The 14,390-nt window shown below is 34.7% G+C and overlaps 1 protein-coding gene across 6 annotated transcripts in view; it reads left to right on the top strand.

Annotated features, from left to right (window-relative positions):
* The window catches only part of PPP4R3B (protein phosphatase 4 regulatory subunit 3B), a 69,932-nt gene that overhangs the window by 25,257 nt on the left and 30,285 nt on the right, over nt 1-14,390 (top strand). For all 6 annotated transcript variants that reach the window (XM_044263991.1, XM_044263990.1, XM_044263989.1 and 3 more), the window contains 3 exons: nt 4,281-4,358; nt 5,712-5,828; nt 7,168-7,284. In XM_044263991.1, the coding sequence (XP_044119926.1) occupies nt 4,281-4,358; nt 5,712-5,828; nt 7,168-7,284 (312 nt within the window). The remainder of the gene's footprint in view (nt 1-4,280; nt 4,359-5,711; nt 5,829-7,167; nt 7,285-14,390) is intronic.

The following is a 14,390-nucleotide window of genomic DNA, read 5'->3' as shown; positions in this document are numbered from 1 at the left end:
TGGGGCTCCATCTCAGAACTGTAGCCAAAACCAAGAGTCAGAGGCCTAATTGACTGAGCCACCCAGGCATCCTGATAACTATAGCTTTTTAAATGAGTATTAACTTTCTGTATGAATTACATAAGTAAAAATGTAAGAATTCTGTTTATCTGGACCAAAATAAGTAAGTGTGAAGGTACATAAAATAACTCCTAGCCTGAATTAGGTTAATTAACAGAAATTATATGAAAGTACTTACTGTGATCACTGGCTTCTGGTATGTGCTCTAATACATGTTGAGATTCTCTTAAACTTGATTGGGGCATAAGAGTTAACCTTAATTTTCTAACTAACTGCAGATCAAAATCCCATGTGCCCAGAATTGAGAAATATTCTTAAAAATGTTTTAAAAATTAAATTTCTTACAGCCAGTAAAGTGAAGTTATTTTTACACAGAGAGCCTACAGATCCTTTTCACGACAGGAAGTTTTAACTTCTTCCTTCACTAGGAATGGTGGAGGACAGGTATTGCAAATGTTGACATTTTAACATACATATTTTCACTATTTCATAAATGAGAATTGAGTCAAAAACAAACCAATGAAATCAGTACTTTAGTTCTTTTTTGACATATTTTGTGGATTTCAGCACTAGAAAAGGAAATTTCTAACCTTTCTTCCCCGTAACTAAGTAAATATATAAAATCTTTCAGTTTCTTTAAGAAAACAACTTACAGTAATACAGTTAATAGAGTTCTCCATTTTGTTTTAGAGGGTTTTTTTGTTTTGTTTTGTTTTGTTTTAGAGGTTTTTGAACTCATACAGGATTTAACATATTCCATTTTATCTTACTAGTTTTGGCCTATTCTACTTTGTTATGTATGTTTTACTTCGGTTTGTTTCATAATAATGACTACTTAGGACTCTGACCTATAATTTATTATACAGTGGGAATGACAAAAATCTCATCATGCCAGAGACCTGGATTCTAAATCCATCTCTGTTACTAGGGAGCCTCAGATAAGTCCACTCTTTGGACATCAGTCTCTTGAAATTTAAAATTAGACTGGGCAATCTATGTAACCTCTTAAAGCCTGATCTAATCTAAATTTCTGCATTAGATGAGTAATGGTGAATGGGTTCTGGGTTTGGGTGGTGGTGTTATTGTTGTTAAAATAAACTCTGCATCCAGTGTGGGTCTTGAACTTGTAACTCTAAGATTAAAGAGTTGCATGCTCTACTGACTAAGTAAGCCAGGAACCCCTGGGTTTTTGGATTTTGAGCCTGTGCCTATTTTTATATTACTGCAAAGAACAGTTTGATTCAGACTTTGTAAAAGTGGCTCTTCATTCCCCCATAAGATTTTGCTGTGTAAGTCAAAAAAGTAGCCACACACAGTTTGTCTTAAAAGTTATGTTTTATTAAAAACAAAGGCTTTTAAAACTAAATAAAAAAAACTAAGGTTATCTAAAGAGACTAGTTTGATTACTTGGAGAAACGGGTATTTAGGGGGAAACATTACAGCTGTATTTATGATGGACTTTTAAATTGTCAGTTAATTACTATTTTTTTAAGATTTTATTTGTTTGAGAGAGAGAGCTCTAAAGCTCACAGGGGTGGGGGCCGGGGCAGGGGGAGCAGAGGGAAAGGGAGAAGCATACTCCCCACTGAGCAGGGAGCCTGATTCAGGGCTCAATCTGAAGACCAGAGTCTGCGCCAAAGGCAGATGCTTCACTGACTGAGCCACCCAGGCACCCTAGTTAATTACTTTTTTAATGTACATCGGAACAGAGTGCTTCTATAGAGTATTATCAAGAGTAAGGTTAGAAATCAGAAAAAATTAATATAATAAGAGTTAAAATATTCTCCTAGCAGCCTACCATACTTGAAATTGCCTCCATAATACATTACACAGTTCTAGCTGTCAGCACCCAAATAATGAATCATGGAAGAAATGGCATTTATCAAAAATTGAAACTATTTTCCTATGAAAGTATTCTCAAAAAAGGTTAAAAAAAATCTTTTAGACAAGAAAGGAAGATTTAATCTGGGAGAGATGGAAGAAGAAGAAATTTATAAAAGGTGTAAGTGGAAATAAATGCATAGTTATTCACCAAAACCTAAAATACTGAGTTGAAAAGTATTTGGAAAAAGTAATCTGAGAAGTAAGTTAATGCTATTGAATTCTCTCAGAAAAAGATGGTTCAGGCCATGGTGTATAAGGTCTAGAAGAAGTCAAAAAAATAAAGAACAAAAGAAACACCATTCTGAGTTAGACTAATGAACCGGGGAAGAAGGGTGGCTCTTAGTGTTTTGAGTAACATTGATGAGTGGTTAGTGGGAAAATAGGTCACATCGTCCATGATCCTATCTAGTAGTCTATCTAGTAGTAGATCCTATCTAGTAGTAGTACTCATATTTTTTATATATACACTTTTATCTTTTTTTAGAAAAACTTACTTAAGGAATTGATACTGCTTCACCGATGATCCACCTTAAGTAAAATGGCAGGTATTTAAGGCATATGCTTAACATGTCATGATTTGATTATCAGCCATGAAGTTATCACTGTTATGAATGTTCTTAGAACATGCTACCTTAATTAAAATTAATGCAAGTTATATTTCATAAAAGTGAATTTTAAAAATAACTGAAATATTAAAGCACAGGTTTCTGGGGCACCTGGGTGGCTCAGTGGGTTAAAGCTTCTGCCTTCACCTCAGGTCACGATCCCGGGGTCCTGGGATTGAGCCCCACATCGCATCTGGCTCTCTGCTCAGTGGGGAGCCTGCTTCTCTTCTCTCTCTCTGCCTGCCTCTCTGCCTACTGTGATCTCTGTCAAATAAATAAATAAAATCTTTAATAAAAAAAAAAAAGCACAGGTTTCTTTTTGTTTTAGATTTTTTTTTTAATTTAATTGTATTTTTTCAGTGTTCCAAAATTCATTGTTAAAAGCACGAATTTTTTTTTTTCTTAGCAGGTTGTGTGGAAATCTCCAAAGTGAATTTCAGTATTTGTGTCAGTTTTTTCCTTTGTAATTTAATAGTCCATACTTACTGTGAAAAATAAGAAAATACAGATAAACAGAAAAGCACTCATAATCCATCACCAAAAGATAATCACAATTAACACTCTAATGTTTACCCCTTTTCGACTTTAGACACACAAATTCATATTAAAAATAAGATGATATAATACATACCCCACGATATTTTTGTTTGTCCTTGTAAACCGTGCTTATAGAAACATATCTGCCCTATAAATACCTCAGAGTCATCAGTGTGAAAAGCAGTTACTGTGTTTTATCATTTAGTTTTATCCTTGGGAACCACAAGAAAATGTAAACCTGTACGCCAAATGGCCCTAGGTAATTATATTTTGTGAGTTCTTATATTTTAGAAGGTTTTGCAGTCTTAACCACTGCCAGAATTCAGTCTCCTTTACTGCTTTTCCTGTGCCATATTTGTAATTTCTCATTTTTCTAATCTGTGAGATCTTCAAACTTGTTTGAATTACATTTAAATTAAAAGCAAAAAAATGGGGACTTCTGGGTGGCTCAGTTAAGCATCTGCCTTCGGCCAGGTCATGATCCCAAAAGTCATGATTCCAGGGTTTTGAGATGGAGCTCCTCTTCTGGCTCCCTGCTCAGCAGGGAGTCTGCTTCTCCCTCCCTCTGCCTCTTCCTCAGCTTGTGCATGCGTACGCACTCTCTCTCTCTCCTCTCTCTCTCTCACTCACTCCCTCTCAAATAAATCCTTAAAAAAAAAAAAGTTAACGAATAGACCCTGAGAGGGAGCTGCAGATCCTTTAACTATAGAGTTAAAATACGTGAGTTTTCATGCATGACTTCTAGAACATAACTGGTCTTCCCACTCCGCCCCCGCCAAGGGTTCTTATAGCTGAAGTTTCTGGTTAAATGAGGTATTAATGTATAACTAATACTAAATAGTATAGTCAGGGTTTGAAACTTGTAGCGTTAATTTTTTTTTGTTTTTAATTTTATTTGACAGAGATCACAAGTAGGCAGAGAGGCAGGCAGAGAGGGGGGCCGGGAAGCAGACTCCCTGCTGAGCAGAGAGCCCAATGTGGGGCTCGATCCCAGGACCCTGGGATCGTGACCTGAGCTAAAGGCAGAGGCTTAACCCGCTGATCCACCTAGGCACCCCTAACATGAATTTTAAGTTTCATGATGAAACTATTATTAGGTTTTCAGCTATTTTTATTATAATTGGTGTAAATCATACAAATGATTATAACTTTTTATGTTAGACTGTTTCATAGTAATTATTTCTTCTCATGTAGGAAGATGAGAAGTTTTTGTCTGAAGTTTTTGCACAGTTAACGGATGAGGCTACAGATGATGATAAACGGCGTGAATTGGTAAGTTATATATTCTTGAAATTTGAACCTTTAAAGAACACTTAACTTTTGGCATATACAGCTTTTAATATTGAGTTCGTTAAGAGAATTTTTTATAAATATGAAATGAAAGATACATTCATATTTTATAATTATTCTCTAAGTTTCTTCTACTTACTGTGTTGTATATTTACCAGTTTCTTAAAGTATCTTGATGTGATTTTTACCCTGCAGTGAGGGGACTTATGTGTCTTACGAAACCCGAAATTAGATACAGGGTTTATGTTAGGACAGAATTGCAAACTCCTTTATTTTTATAGCTATAGTTACATTATAGAACAGCTCTTTTTTCTTTTTTTTTAAGGGGTGGGAGGGAGTTAAAGAACCGTGCTTCTTGAATAAATGCATGATAAGTAATTTGGTTCTTGGAAATTTTTTTTTTTTTTTCTTTTCAAAATGTATGTATTTTCTGAGGTGTAACTCATGCTTTGGAGGAAGAAACTGCTAGTAAATTGCTGTTTACTAGCAGTTTGTCATTTTTTTAAATATTATAATCAGGTGCTTGGGCTTTAAAAAAGAATTGAAGAAAGATGTGGACTTAAAGTCGGCCAAGTCATCTTGGTATAGTTGATTGCCTACTCGGTTTTCTCATTTATAAAATTAGTTCTTTAAACTCGGGAATGTCTAATGTCCTTTCCAGTTCTTAAAAACGGAATTGTACTTTTGAGAGCTCTCTGAGAACCCAGCCACCATTTGTTATACAGCATGTTTCTGTGAAAGTACATGGCTCTAATTCAAGATACATGCCTTACATGACATTTTTGCACCTAAATCATTAGTTAAGAATATTATATCTGCATTCACTCTCTGGGACTCTACATATAACATGTACACTGTAATGTCTTTGGAGAGTTCATTGTTCAGCGCTCAGAAATAATGCAAAGTTCACTTTTAGAGAGATGCTAGTTTTTTTTTGTTTTGTCTTGTTTTGTTTTAAGAGTTTACTTATTTATTTGACACAGAGAGAGAGAGATCACAAATAAGTGGAGAGGCAGGCAGAGAGAGAGGGGGAGCAGGCTCCCTGCTGAATAGAGAGCCTGATGTAGGGCTCGATCCCAGGACCCTGAGATAATGACATGAGCCAAAGGCAGAGGCTTAACCGCCTGAGCCACCCAAGTGCCCCGAGATGCTAGTTTTTAATATGTTCTTTAATATTTAATATAGTCTTTAATATGTGCTTTAAAGGAGTCAGGACACCCTAAGAAATCAAGGTCCTTGAGAAGGGCATATTATACTGTGGTACATCACATTAAAGTGTGCCCCAGGTTTGCTCTTATGTGTGTCAACTTCTGACTTTATTTTCTAATGTTACAGGTTAACTTTTTCAAGGAATTTTGTGCATTTTCTCAGACATTACAACCTCAAAACAGGGATGCATTTTTCAAAACTTTGGCAAAGTTGGGAATTCTTCCTGCTCTTGAAATTGTAATGGTAATTATATGGTTTCTTTTCATGTTTCTGAAGTTGTGAATTTGTAGTACTTCTATATTATGTATGTGAAAATATTTATTATAGTAATGCATATTGAATTATATATATTAGCTTATGATTCACTTTCACAAGTGTGTGTTCAGCTTTTGGATTTTTATTAACTTAAATTTGTAATATCAATATGTAAGCACCTGCATAATACGGCTTCAAGTGAATAAAAATCCTGCATGTTTTTTCAGGACTATTATTTGTTCTGTAACAATATTATGTTTCATAAAAACTATTAAAATACCGTTCCTTTTTTGACCAGTGAGTATGGAGGACAGACTGGACCAATGTGGCTCATCTGCAGTATGGTTTAGGGCAGTGGTTCTCACACAATTGTTTATATGATTTTTATCCATTGGTGTTGTATGAAAAGTTGAAACTGAAAATTTTTAAAAATACTTATTTAAGATGATAAACATTTTACGAATAATATAACTTTTGTGAAAATGTAATTTTCCAGAAACAAAAAAAATTTTAGTGAGGAGTGGCATTTCACCTTTTTTGCCCATCCCTTTAACATTTGGTGTAAGAGAAAACAGCTAGATTTTCATTGCATTTGATTTGTTGTGATATCGTATGTCTTGTAGCCTCTGGAAAACCCCACTATACTTGTGATATACTGAGAGTGAAAAGGGCCAGTAATGCCCTAGTATTGTTTATTCGTATGAAAATAGTTTTAATCTCATGCATGTCTCTGGACCACATTTTGAGAATGAGTTAAGGAATGTTTTCAGAATCACTTGAATATTTTGTAACTTGTGAGTCATTTATCCTTCATCTGTCAAAGAGGGAAGAGCATTCAGGATCACTACCTTAGAAAACTAAGATATGGACAAAGAGTAAAAATACCCAGAGTGCTTTTCAAAAGCATCTTCTGTTAGGAGAGTCATAAAAGAGAGAATCAGTTTCGGAGGAGTAACTGGCAAATTCAGGACCAAAGACAGATTCTGGAAAATTTTGAAGTCTTAACTAGGTAACATCATTCACATATTGCATATATGTAAATACAAAAAAAATTTTTTATAGCATTTTTAAAGTATTTTTAAAGTATAATTAATCCTATGCTGATTCCTAAATATTGCTAAATATTCTCTGAATATTTATCTTTCTGATGGCAAAAACTGAAACTAACTGAGCTGCTTTAAAGCTTTTAATATTTATACAAGAAAAGGAAGAAAGGATTCCAGTACAATGTCTAAATCCAAATACTTGATGTGCATAGATTTGGAAAAGAAAGGGAATGTGGCATAATTTTCATTAACAGTCTTTAACCCAATTTTCCTTTTACCAGGGCATGGATGATTTGCAAGTCAGATCAGCAGCTACAGATATATTTTCTTATCTAGTAGAGTTTAGCCCATCCATGGTCCGAGAATTTGTAATGCAAGAAGCCCAGCAGAGTGATGATGTAAGTAATAATGCTCTGGTCCTATGTCAATTACCTGTACTGTTTGCATACTATTGAGAAAAAAAGTATAACTACAATCTGAATCTTCAATAAAGCAAAATAGATTTCTGATCAGCTATGACTTCAGCAAGCCCAGAATATGTGGCATTTGATTTATTTTAAAAAGCTGTATGCAAACCTGAGTTGAGATAGATCATTATAGAATCAAATTCTTCAAAAAAGTTCAAGTCTAATGATGTGTAATTTCAAGCCCCTTACATCAAGCACTTCTAATATAACTAACAAGTTGTCTTCACTTGTTCAAATGTCTTTTATTTCCCATGTGAATAAATGTTTATTAATGAGACCAGTGTGTTTTCCCACTACAGAAATGCTTAAACTTTCCCCTTAAACTCTTTTAAGAACAAAATGAGCATATAGCTGTAATTTAAAGTATCCTTTCTTACATCAAATATAGTTTAGTGTTAAATAGAAAACAAATATAATTATGTTCCATCCTAAAAAAGATTTTGATTTCTGTTGTTAATTTGACCCTTGTTACGAGTCACTGTTGAATTAAACTACAGTTTTTTTATATGTTTTGTGTTTAATCTCTTACTCTCTCCTTAGATTTCTACATTCTTAGTTAGGTATTTCCAGTGGGGTTTTTTTGTTTTTTGTTTTTTTTTTAAGCAATTTTATTTTAGAATCAGTTTGAGCTAATGCTGCAGTTTTAGGCAGTAGAAAAGAAATAGAAGAAATCTTTATGTTAAGTATGTTTTAAGGTGTTTTTTTTTCTTCATCCCAAGTGGTACTACATCTGACTTCAAAGAAATAAATACCTGGTTTATTAATCAGTTTATAATCTCACTGTTGGTATGTGTATCTTTGTGCCATCCTTTACAGAAGGTACCTTTGAATTTAACACTCTTAATTGGTGCATTCTCAGTGATGTGTATGATTAAGGACATTCATTATAAAATTGCTTCAGATCATGAGAATAGTAAACTCTTAGAATTCTTAACTCTGAAAGCTTTTATTTCTGTTTTCATTAGAATATTTCCTTTTTTATATTCAGTTGATGAATGAGACTTAGAGAAGCAATTACTGATCTTTAACTATGTAAAGTTCCTTTCTCAGTCTTTTTCTTATAATCCTAGTCTTCAAGGTCTTCATTTCCCCAGATTTTCTGAGATCTAGCAGTTTAACAATTTATAAATTCTGTTGCCTCAAAATAATGGAGTTAGACCACAAAAGAGGTTTAAAAAAATTTTTTTTCTTCAAAATTAAGGATTCTACATGCTAAATTCTTTGTTGACTTCTGGTAACCTTTAAAAAGAAAAGACTTACCTGTGTATTTGGTGGGCAGTTGCTATTTTGGAGCCCTTTTAAAGTAAATTCACAACATTCGAACTTTTCTTTCCAGTATGATGGAACAGATTTGTTTTAGGAACCTGGATTACATATTAAAATACATATTAAGCAACAGGGAATACTAACATTTTTTACTATAGTCATTTTTTCTAAGCTAGACAGATAGATAACAGGAATAATTGCTGTATTTTTGTTATTCCAGAGATTTCACATATTTTTATGCTAATGTTCTTTGAACCACTCAGTAAAACTTATTTTAGAATCTGACTGGATAACTAAACAACTATTACTGAACCACTTATTTTGGCAGGTATTTTCACTGTACTTCTCACTTAAAAATAAACTCATGTTAATTTTTAAAGATATGATAATCGCATTGGGATTTTTTTAAGAGTTCTTATTTTGGGGCGCCTGGGTGGCTCAGTGGGTTAAGCCGCTGCCTTCGGCTCAGGTCATGATCTCAGGGTCCTGGGATCGAGTCCCGCATCAGGCTCTCTGCTCAGCAGGGAGCCTGCTTCCCTCCTCTCTCTCTCTGCCTGCCTCGCTGCCTCTCGCTGTGATTTCTCTCTGTCAAATAAATAAAATCTTAAAAAAAAAAAAAAAGAGTTCTGGGCGCCTGGGTGGCTCAGTGGGTTAAGCCGCTGCCTTCGGCTCAGGTCATGATCTCAGGGTCCTGGGATCGAGTCCCGCATCGGGCTCTCTGCTCAGCAGGGAGCCTGCTTCCCTCTCTCTCTCTCTGCCTGCCTCTCTGCCTACTTGTGATTTCTCTCTGTCAAATAAATAAATAAAATCTTAAAAAAAAAAAAAAAGAGTTCTTATTTTGTAAAGTTTTATACTGAAATACTTAACAGAATAATATATGTGGAATTTACAATAGTTCTGGAAGATGAAATTTGCCATAATAAAGTTAAAAAATACATAAGCTAATCTCTGAGCTATTTGATATTTTATATGGAATATAACATGTTTCTTAAAATCGCATCCATTTTTTAACTTTTGTTTTGAAATAATTTTAAATTTACAGAAAAGTTATAATAATAGTACAGAGAACTCCCATATACACTTCACCCAGATTCCCAGTTGTTAATATTTTATCTCTAATTTGCCTTAGCATTCTTTCTTTGCTTATATTTTTATGTACACATTTACCTACAGAAATAATTATTTTTGTTCTAAATTATTGAAGAATAAGGTACAGAAATGATCACAAAGTGTCTTTTTACTACTTCAGTGTCTACTTCAGTGCCTATTAAAATTATCAAAATCAGGAAGTTAGCATTTTTACAGTATTAATATCTAACTGCAGTCCTACCTCAGATTTTGTCAGTGGTCCCAGTAATGTTCTTTTTAACCAAGACAATACTGAAAATTTCCTGGTCTAGTATCCAACAATTTGGACTTGTCTGATGGTTCCTTGTGATTTGATTTAGGTTATTTCTTTGTATCAGAAATGGTACAGAAGTAATGTTTTCTTTAGTGCATCACATCAAGGAATTCCCTTAAAATTAAAAAATGAACTGAAAGGGTTTTTTTTGTTCAGACTATTTTGCTGTTTCACAGACTTAAGGAATTGGACCATTAAGTTCTGTAGAATTTGAATAGCTGCTTTTGCTTTCTTACATGTCAAATGGATCGAAAAAATTATTGTTTTTCTAATTATGTTAGCCCTCATTCAAGTTGCTGCAGAACGAATTTCACATGCATTTTTAAAATAATTTATACATTTAAAAAACAAAGATGTTTCCATCACATCCATCAGTTTTTATTCTACTTCAGTATAATGTTCCTGCTCCTGTCATTCTTTCTTTTCCTCTTACTATAGTCATGGGATCTAAGATACATGGATGCTAATATTTTCTTTTTTTTTTAAGATTTTTATTCACTCGACAGACAGAGACCACAAGTAGGCAGAGAAGCAGAGAGAGAGGGGGAAGCAGGCTCCCCACTGAGCAGAGAGCCCCATGTGGGTCTTGATTCCAGGACCCTGAGACCATGACCTGACCCGAAGGCAGAGGCTTAACCCACTGAGCCACCCAGGCACCCCAATGATGCTAATATTTTCTTGATCTTACCAGGAATTGTTAGTGGAAAAATTTTCATTTGGCTTTTTGTCATGCTTGCCACGTAGCTTATAATAACTGTCTAATGCCATAGATTATAAAATGTATCTCAGTATCAAAAAGTTAAAAGTTTTAAGAAATCTTAGAACAATGAAATGAAGTATGTTCTTTATCTTGTCCCAGTCAGAAAATAGAGATGCCAGATAATCTCTCAATTCCATGTGTAGGTACCCAGCACTTCCTGGCTTTTGCTGATTATTTTTTGCAATATTGCAATTTCTTAAACTCACAAAACTATACTTTAAATAACAGTATGTGCTTCTAAGAATAGTATGAGGTTAGAGTGTGATGAAACCAATGGGAGTATTATTTCTCTAAAACTTTGATTTAGATATAACTAAAACCTACTCTCGAAAATCTTGGTTAAACTCACTTGAATGTTGCTATTTAGGTGAAGGATAGCAAACTGTCCTTAAAAGGCCAGAAGATAAATAAGATTTGATGAGCTCTTTGGTATCTGTTGCAGTTACTCAACCCTGCCATTGTAAGAATGAATTGTCCAAAGATGGTGTAGCTATGCTCAAATGTTTTTACCTTACAACTTTTTTTTTTTAAGATTTTATTTATTTATTTGTCAGAGAGAGAAAGAGAGCACAGGCAGACAGAGTGGCAGAGGGAGAAGCAGGCTCCCTGAGCCCGATGTGGCACTCGACCCCATGACACTGGGACCATGACCTGAGCTGAAGACAGCAGCTTAACCAACTGAGCCACCCAGGCATCCCTACCTTACAACTTTATGTACAAAGTAGGCAACCAGCAAAATGGTCTTGTGGTTTGACAAGCCCTAACTTAGACCCCTTTCTCAGACTATTGCAAGACTGTGATGGTGGCATTCAAAGGCTTACTCTGAGGTTGTAACTGCAGAAGCTACTATGGCAGTATAAAAAGAATTAAAAGACACGGCTTGCATGGAGCACTGGGTGTGGTGAAAAAATAATGAATACTGTTTTTCTGAAAATAAACACATTGAAAAAAAAAACAAAAAACAAACAAAAAAGAATTAAAAGAGAGAACATAGGAATAAGCAGTCTTCAATGGAAAGAAAGTCATTGGGCCCTCTTAATTAAGATTATAAATTTAAGAGAGGTGGAGAAAAAAATTTATATATATATATATATATATATATATATATATATATATAAAAATTTACTTAAGAGGGTGTTCCCTAGAATAGATTTGGTAGTCCAGCATTGACACATATTAACTAGAGTTACTCTATCATGGTTTATTTGCACATCAAGTCAACATTTAATTTTTAAGAAGGAATTTTCCAGTAGTTTTTTGTACCTCTTCATTATTTAGCTGTACTTGATTCAGCATGAATTTTTTTTCTAGCCTGAGTAATGTCATTGTTGGGGAAGCAGGTCAAGGAAAATTGGATTCGTTTGTGTAATATTTTAATGCTACCTGTAAAGAACCCCAGCAAACAGCTTTAGAAATCAGACAGTTCAACTCTAGCTAGCTTGAATTTTGAAAGAGTAATCCAAATTATAGTGATTTTTCTATTCCATTTCCTTTGTTCCGCCATTGGAGAAATAGGTATGGGAGAGTTAATATGGTCACTTAGATAGTGTGTATCTTAGATGGCTGTACTGCAATTAGAGAGGCTGGGTCCTTTGATTCAGCTCTTCCTTCTGTTCACCAGGGCTTGCTCCATTATGTTAACTAAGAAATGAAACATGCCTTAGAGAAAATTTAAATGTTGTTAAGACTTTTAGTTCATAGACGTATGTTCAACCATTCATTAATTGTTTCAGAACTATTTGTTCATTATTTCTGAAAATACCATTACTTTTGAGTGGGTGTAGTCATGCATTGTAATGGACTAATTATAATTACTTACTGAGGTGGGTATACCTCTGGAATAAGACTGTCTTGCTGTCCCATACTGCTCTATGGGGCAGAAACTGTATAAATCTATGGTTAATTCTAGTATTTCAGGAGTTGATTTTTACTTAGTTTGGCAGGATCCAGTAATATAATACTAGTAGTAGTAGTAGTAGTAGTAGTAGTAGTAGTAGTAATAGAACCTGACATGTATCCTAGCTAGGGCTTATCTCGTTTTTTCCCATCTTTCTTTTACTGGCCATTGTCTACTGTATTACCAACTGTGGTTTCATGTATTTTGTCTAGCTTTTTTTTGTTGTTCCAGATAGAAACTAAATCTAGTTCCTGTCACTCTTTCTTGATCAAAAACAGAAGTCTGATTTTGCATGTATTTTCACAGCAGTCAAGATGACTCTTATTACAGATTTAGAATGTTTGTGGATTCCTGTCTCTTGTATTTTCTTTAATAAATTATTTGTTTCATTAAAGTGACACTTAAGAGTAGTTAAAAAATAAATACAAGGATTCAGAAGTTTAAAGACTTTTGTATCATTGCAGTGGCAATTAGTATTTTGATTGTTAAAAAATTCCCATATTTTGCCCTTGTCTCCTCCTGCATCTTTTTTTTTTATCTAAGTTTGATTTTCATGTTTTTTTTTCCTTTTCTTTAACAATGTAACTATAATAATAGGCTTGAAGAGTGCTGTTAAGTTTCTGTGAGGATGGAAATGTTTATTCTGTAACTACAAGGTAACCACTTGCTACCTGTGGCTGCCAAGCACTTAAACTATAGGTAGTGTGACTGAGGAATTACTATTTTTAATTTTAAACTGCTTCATGTGGCAAGTGGATACCATATTAAACAAAACAGGATTAGAGTATTTGTTACCTATACAGCCAGTCTAAGGAGTGACTCTTTTATTTATTTATTTATTTATTTATTTGAGATTTTATTTATTTATTTGACAGAGACACACGAAGAGAGGGAACACAAGCAGGGGGAGTGGGAGAGGGAGAAACAGGCTTTCTGCCGAGTGGGGATCCCAATGCGGGACTCCATCCCGGGCCCCTGAGATAATGACCTGAGCCCAAGACAGATGCTTAATAACTGAGCCACTCCAATGTCCCCAAGGAGTGAATCTTTTATTTTACAACCATTCTAAACAAAGGATATCTTGATCAGGTCTCTGTTTTAGAAGTATAGAAGTATAGTTCTACAGATAACTAGAGAAAGAAGACCTGACCTGTGGCAGAAGGAAGTAAGAGAATAAGAAATAAATGTTTACTTAGGAATGGGTTTGGCTTCATATATCCGAATCCGAAAAACCACGAGTGGCATCAGCAAGATGGCAGAATTAGAAATTCCAGGTCTCGTCCCCACAACAGAAACTGATTTAACAGTTACTAACAGACAGGAATACCTCCATGTGACTTTAGAGTCCACGTGAGAGGTAATAGCATTTGAGTGGAGCACAGAAACGAGAAAAGATACATTGAAAAACAGGGTAAGAATAGTTTCAGTTTACCCTTGTCACTTCTCCCCAAGTGAGCATAGCACAATACTGAGAGATCCTCTGGCCCCACAGATTCATCTCTCATGGGGAAAGGGAGAACAAAGTGAGAGTCTGACTGACATCTCCAGCCTTTCAGAATGCTACTATGAGGGCCATTTCTTTCAGGTCCTACCCAGAACAGTGAGGGAACCCCCTTGCAATAGCTAAGAACAAAGAAAAGAGGCAGGGGCTCTCAAAACTATCACACACATCTCAAAAGCTGGTCCATGTACCCTAGTAATAAACCTAATCA

Source organism: Neovison vison, chromosome 8, assembly GCF_020171115.1.
Source record: "Neovison vison isolate M4711 chromosome 8, ASM_NN_V1, whole genome shotgun sequence".
Classification (NCBI taxonomy): Eukaryota; Metazoa; Chordata; class Mammalia; order Carnivora; family Mustelidae; genus Neogale; species Neogale vison.
Note: the sequence above shows the minus strand (reverse complement) of the source record. Positions and strands in the feature narration are given on the sequence as shown.